Source organism: Beta vulgaris, chromosome 4, assembly GCF_026745355.1.
Source record: "Beta vulgaris subsp. vulgaris cultivar EL10 chromosome 4, EL10.2, whole genome shotgun sequence".
Lineage (NCBI taxonomy): Eukaryota > Viridiplantae > Streptophyta > Magnoliopsida > Caryophyllales > Amaranthaceae > Beta > Beta vulgaris.
Window position 1 is genome coordinate 35,348,769 of NC_079205.1, and position 26,124 is coordinate 35,374,892.

The following is a 26,124-nucleotide window of genomic DNA, read 5'->3' on the forward strand; positions in this document are numbered from 1 at the left end:
ATCTGGTTAAATCGTCCCTAACTTCAATTCTGTCGTAAGAGGCAAATTTTAGCATCAACAATGAATTGCTCTATCTGATCAAGTTTTTGCTCCACAATTGACACTAAAACAAAGTGCGTGCATCTCACACATCAAAATACAAGTTGTCATACAAAGCAAATTGTACTATAAAACAATTACCATTTACAAAACAAGATTATATCAAGGCAAACTTTCTTTTACTTGCTTGATTTATACGTCATTCACGTAAATAGCATTCAATGGAAGTTATGTATTATGTCATCCAAAAACAGTAGATCTCACCTGTCAAAAAAAAAATACAGTAGATCTCTCATTCTCTCTTAAAAGTACCTTCATAATTCCTTCCTTTTCCTTCACAAATCAACACACAATAATGTCAACAACAACAAAAACAAAGAGCTGTAAAACAACAATCCTCTATCTTTTCCTTCTCCTCTTCTTCCTCTATGTTTCTCTCTCCTCCTCCTCACACTCCCCTTCATCCACTGCATGCAAGTCCACCCCTTACCCAAAACTCTGCCGTTGGATGCTCTCCGCTTTCAAAAAATCCTCATCATCATCACCATCCAAATTCTCCATCAAACAGTGTCTTAAGCATGCTTCGAAACTCTCTAAACTTATCAACCACCATCTTACCACCCACTCCCCCCCCCCCCCGCCGACAGGGCGGTTGCTGATTGTGCGCAGCTCTTTGAGCTCAATGTGGACTACCTGAAGAGTATCATGCATGAGTTGAGACGACGACGACGAGTTGTCGAGAAGACGTCGTCGTCCGCTGAGTTGGTGGGACGAGTTGAGGCTTTGTTGAGTGGGGTGGTGACTAATCAACAGACTTGTTATGATGGGATCAAGGAGAATGGGGGTTGGGATGGTGCTTTGTTAAGTACATTGCATGCTCCTGTTGTTAATGGGAGTGGATTGTATAGTGCTTCTCTTGGGATTGTTATCCAGACGCTTACCCCGGCCCGGGCCCACCGTAAGAGACATCAATCCGATTTTGTGGGCCGGGTTCTAAAAGATTCGGACCAGTCTTGGCTACCCCGCTTCAAAATTATCAAAGTAAGTTTTAACTTATAAGTGGGCTTCGTCATCTTATTATCACTTAATTAAATCTGTAATTTAACTGAAATGAGCATTTTTTTCCCCCCTTTCGACAAATTATGATAACATGAATTTTTGTGTGTTAGCCTTCGCACAAAGTCACTCATTCAGAGACTTAACAAGTTTATCCCTCCTCGAATAATATTGAAGTTTTGCTTCCACTAACATTTGAACATTAAATAAAAAGATATACCATTAGATTCAAGGTCTTTGATAACTAAAATGAGCATACTTGATGTTTGTTATCTTGTAAAGGTTTTTATCTAAATCTTCTAAACAAAATACGCCCTTCGTTTTGTTATTATGTACATTATGTACTTGGTACATATTGAAACTACATAATGATGGGCGAACTGTGGTATAATATATCGTTACAATGAGTATTTTAATAATATTAAATTTCTATCAATACATAATTACATACTACTATATTATAATAAAAATTGTGTCTTGATAAATGTATAAATCAAATTAGGAACATTAATAAAAAATGAGAGTACAATTTTTTTGAAGTGAGGTAAGCATTACTATATACTTCCTCCGTCTTAAAATATAGTTCTCATTTTTATTTTGAATGTCTCAAAATATTGTTCTCATTTCCATATTTAGTTCCACATTTTTCCCATAATTTTTTTAGAAAAATCGTGTCCCATCATTTATTTGCTTCTTGAATTTTGTTTTGTTCCTTTGTTTATTCAACCAAAATGTTACAAAAAATTGTGTCCCATCATTTATTTGCTTCTTGAATTTTGTTTTGTTCCTTTGCTTATTCAACCAAAATGTTACAATTAATGATCTTTCACCAATTATTCTCCATTCTCTCTCCTAAAATAATCTTTTCCTATATAATATTTATTTAAATAAATAATTTTTTTACTATCTCTCTTAAATTCTAATTGCATAAATTACTGCGAAAAAAGAAAAATAGAAACTATATTTCGAAATAGAAGGCGTACTATATAGATTGAGAGACTTCTATCTAATTAAAGCAATACAACATAAATACCAATGAAAAGAGGGAGAGGAACCATACAGCTTTTCGGGAAAATTCGTCTTTTTGTAGGAGAAAGAATCATTTGTTTAACAAAAATAGTAAACGGAATTAAGAAATTGAAGAATTAAAAAAGCTCTATGTAGTGCGGTTGACGCGGAAAAAGTAGGGAAAATGTAAAAGTCAATGAAAAAACAAAACAAAAAAAAAAAAAAAGCGCATAAATTAACTAGAAGTTTGTGGAACCCAAGAGATACGCAGGATAAATGTTCGTTGAATAAAAAAATTTATTACATACCGGGTATACAGTGAGTATGGTATATCTAAGACTATTTTCGGTTCATTACTTATTTGAGATCATCCAAATAAGTAAAATATACTAAAAAAAAGAGTTCAAATGAGCAAATGAACAAAAATTAATCTAGGACATACCATGAATATAGTACACCCGGATGTGATGAAAGAACTCTCTTGGAATTATCTAACATATAGTTTTTTCAAAAATTATTAAAAGAGACGGTCTAGTTTTAATATAAAAGTAGACATAGGGCATGTTCTTTTCGACATAAAAAAACTGAATTGAACTGAACATATTGTAACTGAACTGAATTGAACTGATTGTAACTGAATTGAACTGAACTGGACTGAACTGATTGCAAATGAACTGAACTGAATTGAATTGAACTGAAAATAAACTGGGGAGAATATGCCCCTAGTCACTAAATAGATTAATCTAGTCACCGAAAGAAATTAACCTAGTCACTATTGGATTGATTCTCTTTTTAATATCGAGCTTACTATTGCCTAATTTTAATTTAAAAATAGGCGGTGTCTTCAAGACAAACTCTAGTTTTTTAAGGCTATATATCTATTCAAGATACTCTACTTAAATATATATAGGTCGCCCATGTCTTTTAATATCAAACTAGTTATTAGGCCGGGGCTATGCTCTGGGTAAGAAAAAATTCATTTATTAATATAATACTTTATGATAATAACACTAAATACAACTTAGCATAGTGGTTAAGACTTTAGTATATGTACTTGAGGTGTCGGGATCAAACCCTATACTATGCAATTTCTAATATATTTGTATAGATTATGGATAAAAGGCTATAATAGTTGGAATAATGCTTTCTAAACTAATTAAAAAGTATTCCGTTGATTAATAAGATAACAAATTTTTTTCCATGCGACGCTTATATTACATGGTGCTAAAAGTTCTCTGAGTATTCGAAAAAAGGTGGGAATTCTCGGCCTGAATCAAATAAAAAATATTTTATTAATTAATCAATAATTAGTTGTATGTCACATAGGATTTATAATGATTGAATTAAAAAATGTATAGTTAGTCAGGAAAGGCTAAAATTGAAGTATTGGAAATAGATTTTGTAAACGATAAAACCTATTAGAAAATTTGCATATAAATGTAATCTAGATTGAGTCTATATCTGTTGATGACAATGAGAAGTAACGTACTACTAAATTAATCAGGTTAACTAACTTTGATATGGTACCAAGGTGCTGAGAGTTTTATGGGCTGGAGGATTCATTAATGGCGCCTCCCTCCACGGCTCCACCCCTATATTTTAAGGACTCCATGGATTTCAACATTTATTGCCTCATCTGTGCATGCCGTCCAAAGGTACACCATGCATGAGAGTGCATGAGTGATGTCAGTAATGTCACCTTCATTCAACTTTTCATGCTAATTTTGCCCATGCATGCACAAAAATATATATTTTACTGCATGCATGAAAATGCTAAAATATTGACGTACGAAAACTCTTCCTCAAATTTATATCTGTGATGTGTACATCTTCTCTAATAGACAATTTCTAAACATGTGTTAACATATCCTTAGTGATGATATCATCATAGATGCTATATATAGACTGAAGAAAGTAGGCAGCTAACTGAATAAATTTTAATGGAGGCACAATCATTTGTGGGCTCTCAACCCTAAACAGATTTCCTTACATTCCTTTTATAAGGAGCAGCATACAATAGAAAGATGACACCTCATAACCACTAAAAGACAAAGCTCATTACTACTAAAAACAAAACTAAATAAAATAGCCGTTGCTATCCTATATTTCTACATCCCCCTTGCAAGTTGGACTTGAGAAACAGAAACAAGTCCTAACTTGGAGCTTAAGAAACAATGTTGAGCTGCAGTAAGAGATTTAGTTAAGACATCTGCAATTTGAAGAGAGGACTTGACATGAGCAGTAGTTATCAAACCAGCTTCAATATTTTCTCGAATGTAGTAGCAATCAAGTTTGAGGTGTTTGGTGCGCTCATGAAAAACTTCATTCTGAGCAATGTGTTGTGCAGAAATATTGTCACAATGAAGCACAACTGGTTGTGTGAATGATTGCTGTAAGTCTTGGAACAAACCAGTGATCCAAGCAATTTCAGCAGTAGTCATGGACATACTCCTTAATTCTGCCTCGCAAGAAGATTTGGATGTGACCTTTTGCTTCTTTGTTTTCCAGGAAACAAGGCATCCTCCTAAGAAGATGCAATATCCAGTGAGGGATCTCCCTGAGAAAGGGCAGGTACCCCAATCAGCATCACAATATGCAACAAGATCATCTCCTCCTGCTTTTGGATAAAATAAACCATAATTCTGGGTACTCTTCAAATATTTTACAACATGAAGAGCAGCCATAAGATGAGGTTTTCTTGGCAAACTCATAAATTGACTGAGTTGCTGTACAGAAAAAGAAATATCAGGTCTAGAAAGGTTAAGATACAGAAGTCTTCCAATCAAGCTTCTGTATAATTCAGGATCTTCTAAGATTTCTCCCTCATCAGTGCTGAGTTTTATTCCCTTAGGGAAGGGAAAATACACATTAGTACAGTGCTGCAAACCTGTGTCAAGAATTAAATCTTGAGTATATTTTCTTTGATTAATGAGGGTCCCTTGATCTCCTCTAGCCACCTCTATCCCAAGAAAATATCTTAATTCTCCCAAATCCTTGATGGTAAAAGCAGCATCCAAGGAACATTTGAGAGAGTTTAGTTCTGTAACATTGTCACCTGTAAGTAAAAGGTCATCAACATAAACAAGAGCTATGCTAATCAGACCATTAGTGTGCTTAGAGAAAACTGAACTATCCCTAGCACACTGTTTATAACCCAGCCCTTTGAGAAAATTTCGAAGCTCAATGTTCCATTGCCTTGATGCTTGTTTTAAACCGTATAAACTCTTCTTTAGCCTACATACTTTTCCAGATCCCTTTTCATGAGAATATCCATTAGGAATCTTCAAGTAGACTTCTTCCTCTAAGTGACCATGAAGAAAGGCATTGTTTATGTCTAATTGAGACAATGGCCAATCTCTTTTTGTAGCAAGAGCTATCATAGTTCTCACAGTAGCAAATTTTGCTACAGGAGAAAAAGTGGCCTTATAATCTTTTCCTTTTATCTGTTTATCTCCCCTTGCTACTAACCTTGCCTTGTATCTCTCTATTTCTCCATTTGGTCTGAATTTAACCTTGTATACCCACTTACTATCAAGAGCTCTTTGACCTTCTGGGAGAGAAACAACTTCCCAAGTTCCATTCCTTTCTAATGCATCTAATTCTTCCTGCATTGCTCTTCTCCACCTATCATCTTGTGAAGCTTCAAGATAAGAAGTGGGTTCCTTTACTTTGAACACATTATTGAGAGATGCCATGTATTCTCCATCATAATATTGCTGACTGTTCAGAGTAGTAACAATCATGTTTGCAGCTATATCAACAGGAGCCTTTCCTTGAGTCTCAAGAATGTAATCATCATATTTGGAAGGGATCTTCCTTTGTCTCTCAGATCTTCTAACAGGGGCAGGAATGACTTCAGTTTGGGGATCAGCATCAACTCTCTCATCTTCAGATCCTTCTATATCAGCAGGGTGCATTTGATCATCATGAACTTCAGGTTCCACATGAACTGTGGGAATTTCTTCTTCAAGAGTGAATTGAGAAGATTGTGTCTGCTGTAAAGCATTAATCTGCTGATGTTCTGAATTTGATTTAAAAGGAAAAACATTTTCCTTGAAAATCACATCTCTGCATACAAGAATTTTATGACTTTCCAGATCATACAATCTGTAGGCCTTTTGACCACATGGATATCCTAACAAGATGCATCTTTTAGCTTTAAGAGCAAATTTGTCTCCTTTTGTGTGAGCATTGGTTGCATAACATAAGCAACCAATTACTCTAAGAAAACTGTAATCTGGGGTTTTTTTCATTAACTTCTCATAAGGAGTTTTCCATTTCAAAACAGAACTAGGCATTAAATTAATAATGTGAGTGGCAGCTAAAATGCACTCACCCCAAAATTTGCTTGGTAAGGCAGCATGAATCTTAATGGCCCTTGCAGTTTCTGCTAAGTGTTTGTGCTTCCTTTCAACTCTCCCATTTTGTTGGGGAGTTCTAGGAGCACTTTTCTGATGAAAGATTCCCTTTTCAGCAAATATCTTTCCACATTCTTCTTGAACTACCTCAGTACCATTATCAGTTCTAATGGTCTTTACTGAGGTTTTGAAATGATTTTCAATATAAGCAAAGAACTTTAATAACACATTTTTGACCTGTTCTTTACTGTCAATTAAGTAAGTCCATGTGACTCTTGAGAAGTCATCTAAGATGGTGAGGAAATATCTCCCTCCTGTGAGAGCTTGGACTCTATAGGGTCCCCATAAGTCTACATGTATCAAATCAAACATGTGTGCAGCAATGGAATGACTAATAGGAAAGGGCAGCCTATGGTGTTTAGCAAGACAACAAGTATCACAAAATAATTCATCCAAACCATTGCAATCACATTGAGAAACATGTTTGAGTTTAGATAGAGAAGTATGACCCAACCTGTGATGCATTAACATTACATCATGTTTTCTTTTTGTGTTAATACTAACTTTATTACAGTTCATCATGGGAAAAGTTTCAGTCAGTTGTTCATATTTCTTGCAATCTTTAGCTTCAATGTCAAGTTTGTATATACCATCAAGCCTCCTCCCTTCTCCTAGTGTTCTACCATCAGAAAGGTCCTGAAATAGACACTTATCATCAGAAAAAATAACTTTCAATTTGTTCTGTTGCATTAGTCTGGCAACAGAAAGCAAATTGTGCTTAAATTGGGGAACAAACAACACATTCCTTAGAATCATTTTAGGTCCTAGCTTTATAGACCCTATTTTTAGGACTTCTCTAGTTGTCCCATCGGGCAACCCAACATGAAGACTCTTATTTAATTTTCTTCTTTCAAAGAAAAAACTATCATCACACACCATATGTTCTGAAGCCCCTGAATCAATTATCCACGATTCTTTTCCTAGCAATTCATAGTAAGACTGTGCATTATTTGAAGAAATCATACCTGCAAAATTGCTTACTGAATTGCTACTACCTTCATTTTGTTTGAGAGACAAGACCTTCAGCACCTGTTCAACCACAGCATTCACCATATTGCTGTCCTTTTGACCACCATTATCCAGAGGATCTTCCTGCATTTTTTGTTCTTCCTTCCCTGCAGTAACATTCCCAGCATAAGTATTATTTTTCTTACCTCTCTGAGATGTATTCTGAGATGGATTTTTAAACCACTCAGGATATCCATTAATCTCGAAACACCCTTATTTTGTGTGACCCTTCATCTTGCAATGTTCACAAAAATATTTCTTCATTCTTTCTTCTCTTGTTTCTCTTCTTTGGAACTGAGGATTTCTTCTATTGAAGTGGCCTCCTCCATTTCCATTCTTAGTAACAGAAAGAGCACTTGCTTGAATAGAACTCTCAAGGTTCTGAGAGATCTCCTTTTGCTTTTCAGCTTGCTGCACCAGTTGGAAAGCTTTGTTAATGCTGGGAAGAGGGTCCATGGCTAGTATGTTTTCTTTGAGGTTGTCATATTTGGAGTTCAACCCCATAAGAAAATCAATCATCCTACCCTTAGCTTCTCTTTGTATTATTTTTTTAACAAACTGACAAGTGCATTTCTGCACAGTCCCACAGTCACAATCTGGAATCCCATCCAAACTATTCAGCTCATCCCAATATCTCTTAAGCTTACCATAGTAATCTGCAATACTCAAATCATTCTGCATTAATCCAGTTACCTCCTTCTTTATAGAATATAACTGGGGGGCATTAGTTTGACCATATCTTTCAACAAGTTCATCCCAAAAATGCTTAGCTGACTCACTAAGGATAAGTTGATCAGCTATATCAGGGGTTACAGAAGCAAAAAACCAGCATCTCAACATGTAATCATTTCTCATCCATTTGTTTAAATCTTCAGAATTGGATGGAGGTTTAGGAACCTTACCATCAATAAAACCAAGCTTATTTTTAGCTCCGAGAGCCATTTTAATACTTCTACTCCAAGGCAAATAATTGTTGCCATTGAAGACAACACTAGACAAAGCAGTAACTGAGTTATCAGAACTTCCAAGATAGTAAACATCTGAATAAGGAACTACTTGCTTTTCTGTCATAAGGAAAAGATTTTTAAGCTCAAGGCTGATGTCAACAATCTCACCTTGTATTTCCAGTTTTTGAAAAGAAAGATTAAGAACAAAAATTTCTGGTTTTGAAATCAACAGAATAAGAAGGTTTTAAGTAAGGATTTCAGAAAAAAAACGATTTTTGAAAGAACAAACCTAGTTTGCTCTGATACCATGAAGAAAGTAGGCAGCTAACTGAATAAATTTTAATGGAGGCACAATCATTTGTGGGCTCTCAACCCTAAACAGATTTCCTTACATTCCTTTTATAAGGAGCAGCATACAATAGAAAGATGACACCTCATAACCACTAAAAGACAAAGCTCATTACTACTAAAAACAAAACTAAATAAAATAGCCGTTGCTATCCTATATTTCTACATAGACCTTACATAAATAAAATATTTGGAGCTATTAGGGTAAAAACTTTCTTAAGGAAACCATTTGAAAATAACAAGTTTGTTTATTGTTAAGTAATTGCTAATTCTAGATTGATGGTCTTTATCATGATGACACCATCCATCATCTGGGGAATTTGCATTTGTTTGCAAGTATTAAAAAGGAACGTAAATCCTAAATCATGCATTTTGCCTTGGTAGTTGTCCTGGAAGTTAGGGAAGTTAGAAATGGTTACCTCAAGGAACTTCCAAAAGCATATAAATATCAGAATTCTTTTTTGCAAATTTTCAAATGTCTTACATACATTTATCGTTTCATTCCTATTTGGCAGACGATAATCAATGGTTTTGATCATTACATACGATTATATAGGTAGTTTTCTAAAGACAAGTCTTATCTCCTTGTTTATAGTATTGTTGGTTCATTCTCAAATACCTATTTTTTCTTACAATTTTATAGCAATGTAGAGGCTCTATTGAGTAGTATTGAAAGTTGTGAACAAAAACACATGTCAAGAGACAAAGTTGACGAAGTTTCATCTTCGTAGACGTTGGCATGATATATTTTTTACCAAAGTACATGTAAAAATTAGCTATCATTATCACCACTTATTATCAACGTAAATACCAACCTATTATCATTAGAATTATATATAATAACTTCACAAAATATTATTAGCCAATCAACACTGTAGCATTTGTCCAATCTTTTGTACCTAATATATAGAATCAAGATCATACTTCCAGTTTTCGTGAAGTTTCGTGACTTTCTCTCACTAAAAATTGAGAGCGTCTCTCACTAAGAATTGTGAGCCAGCTGGATTGCATTCCTTTGGTGCAAAGTTTCTTCGGTCTTCAGCGCCTTTCTCATTTCTTCGGTCTTCAGCCGCTTTTTCCCATTTTCTTGCTTCGTTGCTCAACATCTGGCAGCATGCATGAATTCGGTGTGGCTTCGTGGCGGTGAGTGGTAATTCTCATCCAGGTTTGCCTTCGTTTTTTGCTTCATATTATCAGTGTTCGTGTTTATTTACTCACCCAAATCTAAAAATATTCACTGTTTCATCTTTACTGTTATTTTTCTTGCAAACCTATATATAACCTTAAAATGAGTTCTGGAACCCAAACAACGGAAACTGAAAATCTTCCCATTCGTTCCATACACAAACGCATGGGTGTTTTCGTTCCACAACCATCGTCCCAACCACCGCGATTACCGAATATTGAGTGGAATCACTCCGTTGTTGGGCGGTTTTTTGACTATGCGCCACCTACTACGAGCTTCATCACTAATATAGTGAATAATCACTGGGTCACTCGAGGCTCTATTAGGGTGCTTCGAACAGGTGATTACTTTATTTTCGAGTGCCAAGACCAACGCGACCGTGATGCACTACTTGATTGTCACACCACTGTTATTGATGGTAAATTACTTACCTTTCGTTCTAGTTCGGCTAATCAGGTGCCTTCTACCATCAACTTTAATTTAGCCACTATTTGGGTGAGAGTTCATAACCTGCCATGGCGATTTCTCGAGCATGATTGGACTTCCCGTATACTCTCACATGTGGGTGTGGTGGACTTTGTGGAGGATACGGGGCCTGGGTTAACTAGGGAAGCTTTTCTTCGTGCGAAAATATTAGTTGATCTTTCTCGTCCACTTGTTCCAGGTTGTTTCTTGCCTTTAGATGATGGTGAAGTGGTGTGGGTGTATTTTAGGTATGAAGGGGTTTTTAAATTTTGTAAGCAATGTGGGTGTGTAGGGCATCATACTGCTAGGTGTCCTATGTCCGCCTATGATGCTCATCATCTTATCCATCGAAGGTTTTCGGAGTTTGAGCATGACGGGATGACTTTAATGTTTGGCCCTATTGAGACTCCGCTTTACACAAATATTCTCAAAGGATTACCTGATCGATTTATTTATCGCACTGCTCGTGTAAATTTGGCAAGGTTTGTTCCGGAAAATGACCCTTTTATATTTGACGAGAGGCATGTTGAGATTCATATGGTAGATTCTAGTTCGGAGGATGAGCCACGTAACTTTGTTTCACCAAGTTTACACGAACCTTCGCCTGAACCACCTAACATTCCTTCGCAACCAAATAATCCTTCAGGCCGTGAATCCGATGCACATACAAATCCACCCATGACCTTTTCCAGGGGTTCTGTAGAAAGTGTTAACAGGAAACTGAACCACAAGAAGTGGTGGCGTTGTCGGGGAGGCGTGTTGGTGTGGATGATATTACTTGTGGGACGGTTCGAAGGCTGGAAAATCAAACAAAGGTGCAGCAAGAGCCTTCGACGATGGTGGGGGTGATCCGTCGAGTGTTCATGCAGCGGCCGAGGGTTCAGTTCGGGGGCCACGCCCTTTTCGTAGACACCTGGGTATTACCACAAGACTCCCAACCACCTTTCGCGCAGCTGTTGTTAGCAAGGAACCTAGTACAGATACGGGTAAGGGTGATGGTGTGGATGGGGGAGACCCTCAGCATTTTGTTACTAGTCCTACTGGTGCTTGGAGTGATTTAAATGGGAATGGAACTCTTGAGGCTTTGGTAGAACAAGGATGGACATGGAATCAACCACCTGCACCAAATGAGGCCGGGCCTAGTGCATGGTGCACTATTCGACCACCGCGTTCGTCCGGCCAAGAGGGTGACATATGTGGTCGAAAACACCATATTCGCAGCTACTCTATTGATAGGGTGGATGAACTGATAGGGGACTCAAGTTCAGCAAGCAAAAGTAGTAAAAAACAACGTCTTGCACAATGGGAAACTAAAGGTGGATTTAATCTTGCTTCTCCACTTGCACCAACTGGGTTTCAGACTAAGGCATTGACTGATGTGTCCATGGCACGATCAATGGGAGTTGAACCTGGTGATGAAGTTACTTCAAAAGTTTCGAAAAAGCGCAATGCAGCAACTTCTCCACCACTTCCAGCGGGGAAATGGATTTTCAAGCGCATTAAAGGTAATGATGATGAGTCCACCTTCATCACACTGAAGCTGATAAGATAGATCGTTTTTTCACTGATGGTAAAATTGTCAGATGACTCTCCTAGGGTAGTGACTGACCAGACCAGTCACCACCTTTCCATGAATATCCTCTCGCTCAATTGTCGGGGTTTGACGTCCAGGGACGCTCCGATAATTCCGTATATACTCTGGTTGACATCTACAGTACGTCCAATGTTTTTGTTTTTGCAGGAAACGAAATCTACAGTACATCATGTACAGGGTTTGCTTCATAGTACTAGGCCATAGTGTAGTAGGAGTTGATGCTGTAGGTGCTAGTGGAGGAGTGGTTGTTTTTTGTTGGGCTCCTTATGATGTGACTGTACTTAGTTCTATGTGTAACTACGTGTTTTGTAAAATCTCTGGTAATAATGGAATGATATGGTACGTTTTGTTCTTGTACGGGGAATCGAGTCATCAACTACGCCCAATGTTGTGGGCTCACCTGTTCCAATTATTATCTCCCTATCCCGATTTTCTCATTATTGGTGATATAAACCAATTAGATCATTATGAGGACAAATTAGGTGGTGATGTTACTATTAGGGGATGGGAGGATTTTACTAATTGGAAACATGATTTAGAATTACAAGATATTCCTTCTGTGGGACCTCGGTTTACTTGGAAAAATAACCGAGAAGGGTCAGGCTTGATTCTAGAGCGTCTTGATCGTACATATGGGTCGCCAGCATGGATAGACAAATATCCGCTTAGTTACGTGAAACATTTTCCAATCCTACATTCTGATCACTCAGCAATATTTTACCAGACAGCGCCACCATTTATTCCTCGGCGGCGACCCTACCAGTTTGAAAATTGGTGCCTTACACATTCAGATATTCCGAAGATTATCACATCTGTTTGGCAAAGCCCCATTGCAGGATCTTCTATGTACTGTTTACCAAACATCTTTCATTATTACGTCAAGATCTAAAGAGATGGTGTTTGGATCACAAGGTAGTATGGGGTATTGATTGGAAGGATATTTCAGCAATTAACTACTTATGCTGCGCCTATTGATAATCTTCAGCAAGGAAATGCTTTTATGAGTCAAAGACAACAGTTACTGCGCCAGGCTAATTTGGCTCATACTTACTGGTCGCAACGCTCTAAGGATAAGTTTCTTCAGGATGGTGAACTCTCTACTAAGTTCTTTTTTAATAAATTGAAACAGAAACAACGTTCGGCTTACATTTATCTCCTCAAAACTGCGGAGGGTGATTGGACTGACGATGTTCATGCTATTTCTATGAAATCCTGCGACATTTTAAAAAGGCTTACATGCCTTCCACTTTTACGGAGCCTGATCCAGCGTATGATGAAAATATTGGATTATTGCTTCGGGAACTAAATCTTCCACAACTTTCTGCTATCCAGCAACAACAACTCCTTCTTCCTTTTTCAGAATTAGAAATTCATGATGCCATGTTTGGAATTGGGAATGCTAAGTCTCCAGGGTTAGACGGTTCTACAGCAGAATTTTTTAAAACGCATTGGGACCTGCTAGGGGTACCGGTATTCCAGGCGGTTAGTCGCTTTCTTACCACGGGATTCATTTTGAGGGAATGGAACCAATCGCTTATTATCTTACTACCTAAAGGTCCTAATCCTGAAGAGGTTACTCAATTTCGGCCGATTAGTTTATGCAATACAATTTACAAATGTGCGTCAAAATGTTTGGTAAACCGGTTACGGCCATTGTTACAGGACCTGATCAGTGAATATCAAAGTGCCTTTATTCCGGGACGGCATATGGACGAACATTTTGATTAGTCATGAGCTCACTCACGTCATCAATAAACATGCCGTGGGAATGTCCATCTGGCGGGATTAAACTAGACATGAATAAGGCCTATGATCGTGTTAACTGGGTGTTTCTTTTAAGAGTTCTCAGAGCATATGGGTTTCCTGAACATTGGTTACGATTGATTCAACAATGCATCTCTACTGTCACATATCGAATTCTAGTCAATGGACAGGTTTCAGAGGCCTTCACTCCTCACTGTGGTCTAAGGCAGGGGGATCCTATTTCCCCATACTTGTTTTTGTTCTGTATGGATATCTTGTCCCGTATGCTAACACAAGCCACGGATATTCGGCACTTTGATGGTATTAAAGCACACAGGTATGCACCTCCTATTTCCCATCTTTTTTTTGCTGATGATGCTCTTCTTTTCTTTAAGGCTACTACTGATTCTTGTACGAAAGTTTCAAGACTTCTCGCACGTTTCTGCATGATATCGGGTCAAATGATAAGTCTCACCAAGTCATATGTGAAATTTAGCCCTAATATTCCTCAAGGGATGCTCACTGAGTATAAAAGTATTCTCAAGTTGGAGGCTACAAGTTCTATGGGAACATATCTTGGTACACCAGTGGATATTCAGGGGAAAAAGACTCAGCATTTCACTTATTTACTGGATAAAATCTCACAACGTATTACTGCATGGAGTCATACCCCTTTATCACAAGCTGGCAAGCTGATTCTTATTAACTCGGTTCTCATTGCTTCAATTGCTCACATACTTTCTGTGTTTTTGCTTCCAACAACCATTGCTAATAAGGTGGATGCCATGGTATCGAGATTTTTTTGGGCTAAACCTTCAGGGAAAGGAATTGCTTGGCGACGGAAAGATATTTTGAATATGCCTAAAGGTGCTGGGGGACTCGGACTACGTAGTGTTACGGTTCATAACCGTGCATTGCTGATGAAAAAAAGTTTGGCGTATTCATCGGAATTCGAAGTTACTAGTCAGCCAAGTCTTTGCATCAACTTCCCTACATCCTAATTCGCATATTTCTATGTTACATTCCTTAAAAGACAGAGCTCTTGGGGAGCGCGAAGTTTAAATCAGGCTGAAAGGATCCTTACTGATAATTATGCTTGGAAAATTGGGTCTAATTCAACTCTACGGGCAGGTCAGAATCGATGGGTCAATGGTCAAATACCGATATTCCGTGATCGGATAAAACTACGAACATCAGCTTCTGTCACTGTTGGGTCCCTCATCTTACCGCATCAGCAAGGTTGGAATATTTCCAGAATTAATTCTCTATTCACTACAGAGACGATAGGGGCTATCCGAGGGTTAGAATTGCCAAGTCTGGCAACTCAGTGTGACCTTCCGTATTGGCCTCACACAGCTTCGGGTAAATACACCACTAAGTCTGGCTACTATTTACTTTCTCGACAAATTGACATCTGTAGCATGACACCTCCTCTAAATTCGAAATTTTTTCGGATTTTATGGGGATTGCGCATCATGCCTAAGTGGAAGATTTTTCTATGGAAACTTTGGCATAACAGTTTAGCAACAGTTGCTAATCTTTCAGCTCGGGGGCTGTCAGTCCCGAGTGAATGTCCTTGTTGTGCGCTGGAATCCGAGACCTGCCAACATCTATTCAGAACGTGCCCCCTAGCTACTACTGCCTGGCGGACCAGTTAGTTGGGTATTATTTCGAACTCAGTTAGTTACGTTCCCTTTAGAGAATGGCTTCTTGCTTGGATTTTATATCTATATCGTACGGATGGGTATTTGGGGGATCGTATTCCGGTTTTCATCGCCACACTGTGGACAATCGGGCAGTGTCGGAATAATTTGGTTTTTAATAACATCACACCTGATGGAGATAGTTTAAATGTCCTTACACAACAAGTCAGACAGCAACATCTAACATTTCTGGCTAGGCCGATGTTTTCTCATCAAATGATCGACGAAGGACCTGGACCACCAGGATTCTTTATGGTACATTTTGGTTCCTCCTTTCGCGGGGTCCCACAACTACAAATTCAAGTTGATGGGTCGTGGGTTTCTACTTCGGCCTTGGCTGGTATTGCTTGGGTGGCTGAGAATGTTAACAATCAGATTCAGACAGGCGAAGCATCTTGTATTCATGCAGACTCTGCTCTCCTCACAGAAGCTAAGGCATGTCTTCAGGCCTTGCTTTGGGCCCAAGGTCAAGGTTATCAACAAATCTCCCTGTACACTGATTCCGAAATTATCGTTCGAAGCTTATTAAAACCACTGGCATCTCCCATTTCGATCACTTGGACACTCGGTGATATTCGCTTGATCGCCCAGCAATTTGTATGGTGTAGAATTACCAAGGTTTCTCGGTTACAGGTTCAAAAGGCTCACGATCTAGCAACACATGTCAGGAAGGGACATATACCGTTACTTCGTATTTAATTGCTTTTGTTTTATTAATGTACGTTTTCCCGATGTCAATATATGTATATATATATATATATATATATATGTATATATATATATATATATATATATATATATATATATATATATATATGTATATGTATATATATATATAGAATCAAGGAACCTTTGGACCAAGGTAAGTAAGCATGACATGTCATAATTATTATAAAAGCACTTTTTTTTATATTTTTTTGAACGGAAACGTGGGAAGCACATATTAAGCAATATCAAGTCCCCCCAAAGTAATTAAGTTTGGGGGAAATTTTCAGTACAAATAACATCAGCATTATTACTAAACGCACAATAATGTGGGCAATAGTATTCCCAACTCTCCTAATATGAGAACAACAAAAAGCAGTAAGGAAATACTAACATCAACAATATCATAATAGAATGAGAATATGGGAGATCGATAGGAAAATGTATATATAGATTATAAGATAATAGTGCAAATCGCTATTAAAAATAAAAAAGATAAAAGTGCAAGTCAAAATTGGGTAAAATTTTAGTATCCTAAGAAATTGAAGAGAATATTTGATAGTAATAACATCATAATAATAGAATGTAATTTACAATATAATATTAGAGATGATAAATTTAAGTAAATTAATTATAACTTTATTATACTTCATATTTATCACGCTTTTGCACCGTTACAAATTCAGGGGCAAAGCCTAAGAAGAACATGGCCCCTTCTAGTCTAATCGTGCCTATAAGAGGCCCAAATAAAAGAAAATTAGAAATTTCAGTAAAGTGGTCCTTCACAATGTAATAATAATAAAGGGAAGTATATTTGACCATCCTCCTTAACCAAGTATGACTTCACCCTAAAATTACAATGAGCTTGAAAGATATACTTCTAAACAAGCCTCATTTACATTATTTATATGTTGATTCACTTAAACTGTGATTAATAAAATTCTTGAGTAACTATTTAAGAAGAGAGTTTGATATATAAAAATATAGGATTTTAGAGATGATATGAAAATTTTATTTTAGTTTAAGAATATAATCACAATTATAAGTAACTTATATAGATACATCACAATAGAGTTGTACCTTTCATTATTTACTCTTTTTTTTTTCCACAAATTGTTTTTAGCACTATTCATAAATCAACTTTGTTAAGCTATCTCGCATCATTATATAAGAAAAAACATAGTTAAGTGGGGTGTTGTTATATTTTTCTCAATGTCAGGATACCTTATATCATTTTTTTAATTTTATTTATTTATACGCAATTAGAGATATTGACATTCAAATAAACATATAAGGAAACGTAAAAAATAAAATGGTGCAATTAAAAAACAAAGAAAGTATTTTATGTCGTGATGTGCATGTTTAAATATAATTAGTACCTCAAAATGCAAACATGTGGTAATGATTTTTTTTTTCTATATGAGCTAAAGAGTACCAAAATCAGACACAATAATATAGTTTCTAACAATGGATATGGGGTTTTGATTTAAATATATATAGTCAATGTAAAGTAAATATGTTTTCCTCAACTTATTAAAATAAGTTTTCGATATATAAATTATGTTCAACTAAAAAAAAAGTTTAAAATAATTGAACAAAAATTAGTTAAGCGACGATAAGTATAAGTGCAATAAAATTAAGTTAAGTGAAAAAAAAAATCATAGCTAAAATTAAGTTGAGCAACTCATGAATTAAAATATTTTTGAATTTTTTCCTTGAATAATGCAAAAGCGGGTTTTAATTCCCAAAATATGCCCAAAAAAAAAAATTCCTTGCGTACCGTCCACGTAGGACGGCACGAAAAACTGTTTTTTTTTTTTTTTGTTTTTGCCCACGAAAACCGCTACTCACAGTAGCGGTTTATTTTAAAATAAACAGCTACTTTAAGTAGCAGTTTATACACATAAAACGATATCTCAAGTAGCGGTTTATAAATATAAACCGCTACTCCGAGTAGCGGTTTACCTTGCAAAATGTTGCAAGCACATATCAAACTCTGGAGTTGGGGATTTCAGTAAACCGCTACTTGATTAATGAACTGCTACTTGAAGTAGCGGTTTACACACACACACACACACACACACAAAATTTATTTTTTTTAAACCGCTACTTCAAGCAGCGGTTTTAGTTAAGTTGAAAAAAAAAAGAATTCTCGCGTGCCGTCCTACGTGGACGGTACACAGGGATTTTTTTTTGGGCATATTTTGAGAATTAAAACCCACTTTTACATTATTCAAGGAAAAAATTCAAATACTTTTACTTACAACCATGTTTATGTCTTTTTCTTTTATTATTTAAGATTTACTAGAGCTTATATGCCTATACATGCATGCTTGTTATTTGAATTATATGTTTATCAACCAAATTGTATTAATCTTATTAAATACTAAAAAAATACATTTAAAATTCTTTTCAATCTCCTATATTTTTTAGTGTTAATTATTAGTTGTTCAGAAATATATTTGAAATTTATTTTAAGTTATGCAAAAAAAAAAAATTAACTTTACAAGAAAATTTTCAGTTCAACAAGAACAAGTTAAGGCAACAAATGGTACTTAAGTTCAATAAAAGTAAGTTAAATTCATCAATTTTCAATTAAGTTTATAAAATATAAGCTGAGAAGAGTGTTCCTAGTACGTTCTAAATTTAATCACATGCTTGTACTAGTACATAGTAGAAAATAAATCTTATTATGTAAATTGTTGTTGGACGCTGAGTCTCGATGTATATTTTAAAATATAAAATTTTCATAATATAAACTAACGTGTTGGCAAGCCTGATAGTAAATTTTTTTTTATCTAATTAGAAACTAACAAAGAAAATTGTACATATATGTGTTTTTTTTTTCAATTAATTTAGCATTAGAGGCAAAACAAAAAGCCAAGAAAACACCAAAAAGGTGTTCATGAGGACTATTCAATCGTACATGCATGTTAATAAGCTTGTTTGTTACGAATCTGTTAATCTTAATAAATACTTGTTTCAAATAATTTTACAAGTTAAAACTAAACAACAAAAGGTACGTATGTGACGTTAATGTATATATAATATCAAATATGTATAGATATTTGATTATTCTCTCTTATGGACAGCTTCTGCAAAACAGTTCCAAAAGCCTTTCAAGAGATTTCTTAAGAGGAAAACAAGATCTGGATATTAGCAACATAAAAATAAGGGATGTAGTGAGTGTGAGCCACTATGGAGATGCAAACTTCACAACTATAAAAGAAGCTATCGCATTTGCTCCAACCAATTCAAGGGTGCAAGATGGATATTTCATTATCTATATCAAGAGAGGATATTACGAGGAGTATGTAACTATCTCTAAACACAAGAAGGGTATAATGTTGTTAGGTGATGGAATTAATCAAACAGTCATTTCCGGAAGCAGAAACGTCATAGATGGTTGGACAACCTTCAATTCTGCTACCTTTGGTAAGCTTAAATCAATCAGTCATTTATGGGAATAGATCGGAATTTCCTCCGTTCAATTAAACGTTCTATATATTTTGGTTAGTTAACTAATAAAAATAAAGTAATATTACGAGAGAAATTTCACTCATCCAACCCATTCAATGATTATAAGTACTATAAGCGGAATATTATGAATCATATTCATAAGCACTCAAAACATGATCTCATGTATATACAATCAATGATCACATAATAGTTTAGATATAACCTTTGATGCATGAATTCCACAAAGCTCATCAAGGTCCCGGAGATAGAACATCAATTGTGATTCCTTTACTTGGTCCACCAATCCAGATCAACACTCCAACAATGCTAATTGGAATGAAGAAGGACTCTTCTTTTCTTGGAGTTAATATTACGTGACTTTGAGACAGAGAAAACCGACTTCTATATTTTCTGGTTTCCTCAACTAATTATAGGAATAATTAGGTTAGGAATCCCCTCCCCTTACTCCTCTTTGGCCAGCCACCCTAGAGTCCCTTGGGGGCTCTAGGTTTTTATTTTGTTGATCCAAATTGACTTAATTGTTACCTTGTAGGATCCACTTAAGTCAGTTTCGAGTTTATTATTTATTAACCCAAAGTTGTATATCATTCTCTAGCAAGATGTAAAGATGATCCAATTAAATGAACTTATTATCTCCATAATATGATCCATATTATATTTAGTAATTACATTTGAGCCGAGAATATAATTCCTTTAATCTCCCACTTGTCAGAGACGAGTGTGCAATATTCAAATTCCTTAAGTCTCTCAGTGTCCAATTTGATAGTATGACCATATCTATATTTCATCCATACTAGTCTTCAAATCATTCCTTGACATCCGAGTTTGAATTGACAAACAAATGATCATCATATAATCCATTTGAGCACGGTCATGCATTTTTCAATTTTCACTGTCCAAGGGGCCAATACACTCATCCTATCTTATATATGAGGACTTTTCAATCTTGTGGCAATCAAAACTCCCGCTGAACTTTTAGCACAATCCGAATGCTGCGTATCCCCTTTTACGGCATAACGTGTGACAGCATCAAAGTTATAACAATCATTAAGCCAAGTAATGTTCCACTCATGTCTTAGAAATCCACTAATATAATTACGAAGTTATAGACGCTTTCAAGTAGGTCTATTCGATCACGTATCAACTATACATATCCATATAATTGACTAAACATCTCCATGTTCTCATAGCCCATGAATCGACGCTATCAATCAATCTTACATGCTAATCTTTTAATAAGTCATTTATATGTCCAATTTCATGACTCAGATTAGCAACTCTAATATTTTTTGAATTTAGTTCACTTATGGTGTTTCATTCATCAAATCACATATTTGACAAAACCACTGAATTCAAGATATTATGGACATTTTATTTGATACTAAACCAAAATTAAACAAGCAAAACTTTATTTCTCATAAACATAAAACATCAAAACATGTCTCTACATTGTAACAAGTTTCTCCAAACATAATACAATCTAAAGTCATTCTAACATTTGTTTCAAGCCTATAGCCTTAGTTGACACTCATGTTTGGGTTGAGGTAGTGATTTAGTGAGTGGACCAGCCACATTCTCATCTGTGTGAACTTTGCAGATTCTAACATCCTTCCAGTCAACTATCTCCCAAATAACGTGATATTTCCTCATTACATGCTTGGATCTGTTATGTGATCTCGGTTATTTTACTTGTGCAACGACACCATTGTTATCACAGAACAACTCAATCCCCTCCAGAGCACTAGGTATGATATCTAGTTGTGTCAAGACCTTCTTTATCCAATCTGCTTCCTAAGCTGCTTCAACTACTGCTAAATATTCTGATTATGTCTTATAGTCTGCTATTATGCTATGCTATGAGCTTTCCAGCTCATTACTCTTCCATTTAGATAAAAGACGTACCCTGACTAAGACTGGTAATCATCTATGTCAGTTTGGAAGCTCGCATCAATATAACCTTTAACAACCAACTCACTTTCTCCTCCATTAACTAAGAACATGCCTTTAGTTCTTCTTAAGTACTTTGGGATGCTCTTGTCTGCTTCTCCTGGATTTGCTTGGAACCTGGTATACATGCTCAAGGCATATGCAACATCTGATCGGTTACTTATCATGGCATACATGATAGATCCTATAGCCGAAGCATAAGGTATGCTACTCATTTGCTTCAACTCATCATGCTCAGTCGGGCACTGACTCTTGCTAAGCGACAAGCCATGTGACATCTTCGAGTTTTCCATGTTGAACCTTGAATTGCAAGAACTTTATCAATATAAGTTTCTTGACATAGTCCAATCATCCTTCGAGACTTGTCTTTATGAATTTTGATTCCCAATATATACATTAGTGGAAAAATGTTCTTTTGCTACTTGTCAAATGCTTTGGTTGTTTCACAAACGGAGCATTTGATGAGTTCCTTTAATATTTTAATATAAAAAATTGACAAATGCTCCGTTTAACCGGAGCATTTGTTATCCCTACCACTTTTTTTTTCACTCGCTCCCCTCCTCTCCTCGATTCTAATAACTGCTCTCCCCCTTTTGATTTTCCTCTTGCCTCTCTCTGTTCGACACACTCTCTCTTACCCTCTCCACTCTCGATCTCTCTTATCTACCCTGTGGAAGTCTCTCTTACCCTTTTGATTTTATCATTCATCCCTAATCCTATTTCCCTCTTCTTCGATCTTCATCGTTAAAACCCTCTCAATAATCAACTTCCCCAATTTCACTCTCTTTCCTATAAACCCTAGTTTCTCGCTTCCAATTCGAACTTTGCTTCTCTCACAAACCCTAGAATTTCTCAACTGGCAACGAAGGAGGTTTTTAATTTTCTGAACTTGCACCAAGATGACGACGACGACATGGAAGATGCTGAAAAGACGAAAAATGAAGATGAAGTTACAGAATATGAGCCACAAAGAAGAGTAGAAGAATTGCAAGGTGCGAACAAAGATGAAATTGATGAAGTTGGTGTGCCAACGACTATAGCTAATTGGACTCAATTGAACCCTAATTCGACTCCAAAATGGAGCAATTTGAGACTGCCAGCTCAGAGTTTCGTGCCGTCCGATTCAGATGCGTCGAGATAGAGGAGAGACAACCCGTTAGTCTCTCTCGTCCTTTGATTAGCTTGTTTGTTTTCTTCTTTTCGTTCTTTAATTAATTTGGTTTTGTTCGTAATAGTATGTATGACTAAATTTGGGTTCTGAGTTTTGTAACTTTTACTATGCTCACTAAAAAATTGCATTAATTGTTTTCTACATTGTTGCGTTGTTGGGTAGTTCAAGATTCAAGAGTAAAATTGGTCAAGAAGAGTTGGAAAAAGTTCATTGATTTTAATATAATGTGCAACCTCAAATTTCCTATAGCATACTGTTAATGAGATTCATATGCGAATGGAGGAGCGTGCACTGACCTTGTTTGAATGGGTCAATCAAATTTAATCAATCAAATTTTCCAAGATGGATTTTCCGGCGATAAAGTCGGCGAAGAGGGTGTTGTTAGTGCGGCATGGGCAGAGTACGTGGAATGCAGAGGGAAGAATTCAAGGGAGCTCCAATTTCTCAGTTTTAACTACTAAAGGCGAATCTCAGGCTGAAACTTCTCGTCAAATGCTTCTTGATGATTCCTTTAACGTCTGCTTCACTAGGTATCGATTCGTCTTTTTTTTCTTTAGTACTTCTTCAGTTTTTTTTGCTTGCAACGTTTAAGTTAGGTGCGCGGTTTTAAAAAAACTTAAACACGGCTAAATTTGTCTGTTTACCTTGTCTAATCTCTTCTTTAAATCGCGTGCCCCAGGTAGATGTGGCAAGTGGGACAAAGCAAAAACAAAACTTAGGAATCTTAATTTTATTTTCTGGTATAATTTTTGATTATTGGTTGGTGAATTACAATGAAAGGAAGTGGATTGTGGTTTTGTAGTTGAGACAATTTGAAATTTTGGATTCAGGGTTTATACTTTATGTAGTATAATTGGTGTAATTATATGTTTGAAAATTAGGTGGCTGAGCTCACGTGTAGTGGTGTAATGAGATGATTTTCGTGAAAGACCCTAATAGATGAATCGTTTTGATACTCTTGTCATAGGCTGGAACTCGGGATATGTAGGGTTATCTTGGGAAGTCCAATCACGAACTATTTCATTACTATGTTATAGGAGTTGCCAAATTATTGTGACATTTTAGAATAGTATATGTGACTATTAATTCGGTATTGAGGGAGTGCTTTCAAGTTTGACATACTTCTGTTCTCAGTTTGAAGTTTGCACTTGACTGCTTTCTGATTTGCTGTTGCAGTCCCCTGGCTAGATCAAAGCGAACTGCTGAAATTATCTGGGGTAACCGTAAGGAGTCAATGATCCCAGATTTCGACCTGAGGGAAATAGATCTGTATTCTTTTCAAGTTGAGTTTTGTCTTCCACTTTAAGTGGATGGAGCCTTCAACAAGATAGAGTTGTCATGGTTCACTTCTTGTTGCTGATCCAATTGATTGTGCGTACTCTGTAGGGGCTCTTGAAACATGAGGGGAAGGAGAAATTCGGCACTGCATTTCGTCAATGGCAGTTAGATGCTCCAAACTTTATCATAGATGGACATTATCCTGTCAGGGAGTTGTGGGCACGTGCTAGAAGCAGTTGGGATAGCATATTAAATCATCAAAGCAAGTCCGTACTTGTGGTTGCTCACAATGCTGTCAATCAGGCTCTTGTTGCAACAACAATTGGTAATTTTTGTTGTTTTGTTTGATGCCTCAGATATGCATATGCATGCCTTTGTAATTCTTCTTTCCTGTCTTTAATCTGATTAGGCTTGGGAACTGAGTATTTCAGAGTTTTACTTCAGAGCAACTGTGGTGTTAGTGTGTTAGATTTTATTCCTCGAGCAGAGGACAAGTCTCCACACATCTGCCTTAATCGCTTAAATCAGGTACAAAAGTTATTAAGCTGTCTGTGCTGAGCATTGAATCTTCTTTATTCAGAGTATCTACTCAATATGCAAAATTTCTACATAAAGTTGCTACAGTGCTAATGCATTTAACTACCATTGATCAGTGAGTGGGCTTTGTGTTTGGAGCTCTTTATTTTCTTTGAAGGATTGTGTTTGTATTTCAGTGAAGTGATTGATGTTAAACTGCATAGATGGTCTAGAATATGCTGTAGTTTTCGTCTCATCGCTAGATGCATTTGCTGATATGATGAGAAAGTGCACCTACGCATTGACGCCTATAGCTAAGTCGGTGTTTACCTACATGCAAAAGCTAGAATTTGTTGTATTGTATGAGTCATTGGTGCTGGTGAAAAAGTCTTTCTTTGTTCCTATTGCTCAAAAGCTACATTCGTATTTCCCTACATGCGAAATCTGGGTTTTATTGTATTTTATAAGCCATTGGTGCTGCCTAAAACGTCTATTAATGTTCCTAGTTAATGAGCTCATATTGCTCTGGCACATTAAAGAAGATTAAGAATTAAAACTCATATTGGATTGATAATGTGGAAATTGACAGTAAAAATGGAGATAGTAACAAGCTTTTGAGAGGCTTGTTTCTCACCTAAAACTAAAATACTAAACTCTCCAATATTATCTTCATAATTTCTTCTCTCCTAATCTCCTCTACTTATAGTAGACCTCCCTACTATCTCCTCTAACTAACTAGCTGCCTTCCTCCTGGAGCTAACAAAATAACTAGGGTATATTACCAAAAGTACCCCTGCCCCCTTAGGGTTAGGCTAGTCTAATACAATATAATGCACATGATCTAGTGTAGCGAGTCTTGGTTTTTCTTTGCATATTCAATAATCTAAATTTTATTATAACTTTGCCTATAACTAGTTTCTTTGTGTTTTTTTTCCTTGGTGGCAAATTTCAATTAGGATTTCAAAAATCAGATTTTGGTTTTGGCACATATATTGAGAATAGTTATTATATGTGTACTAAAGTGTCAGTAGTGAAGAGATAAAATAACAGAGAAAGTGTTGGGATGGGGCGAAAAAAGGGTTGATGTTGATAGAGAGAAAAGAATTAATAGGAATGTGATCTTTTATTTAACAACCTCAAAAAGGCATAAGTGAAGAATATTATGGGTAGAATACAAGCCTAGGAGGGAGTGAGTTCTTCTATCTGTATGGTTAGCCATTTAAATATTTAAATTGTCATTTAATTTTGATATAGAAGCTCAACAGAAAGAATTAACAAACACATAAACTGATGTTTTCTTTTGGCAATGTACATCTTGCTAGATAAACTTTATATCATCGCCGGGAAGGTGCTATGATGGTTCTTATATCTGATACAACCAAGTAATTTTCGTCTCTTTCTGTTGGTAGATGGAAATGTCATTTATCATGTTTCGTTTCACCGACTTAGGGTTAAGATTGCATTTCTAATAGATTAATTTTTTTCTCGAATTTTGTTCTAATTAGGGTTTAG

General features: G+C 36.2%; 1 protein-coding gene across 1 annotated transcript; it reads left to right on the top strand.

Moving 5' to 3' along the window:
* The first annotated feature begins 211 nt into the window (after positions 1-211).
* LOC125496615 (probable pectinesterase/pectinesterase inhibitor 25) lies at positions 212-19,690 on the top strand. The gene is made up of 2 exons (XM_048642120.1): positions 212-1,080; positions 19,313-19,690. Exons 1-2 carry the CDS (start codon positions 745-747, stop codon positions 19,688-19,690), a joined length of 714 nt encoding a protein of 237 aa, XP_048498077.1. The 5' UTR covers positions 212-744.
* The last annotated feature ends 6,434 nt before the right edge of the window (positions 19,691-26,124 follow it).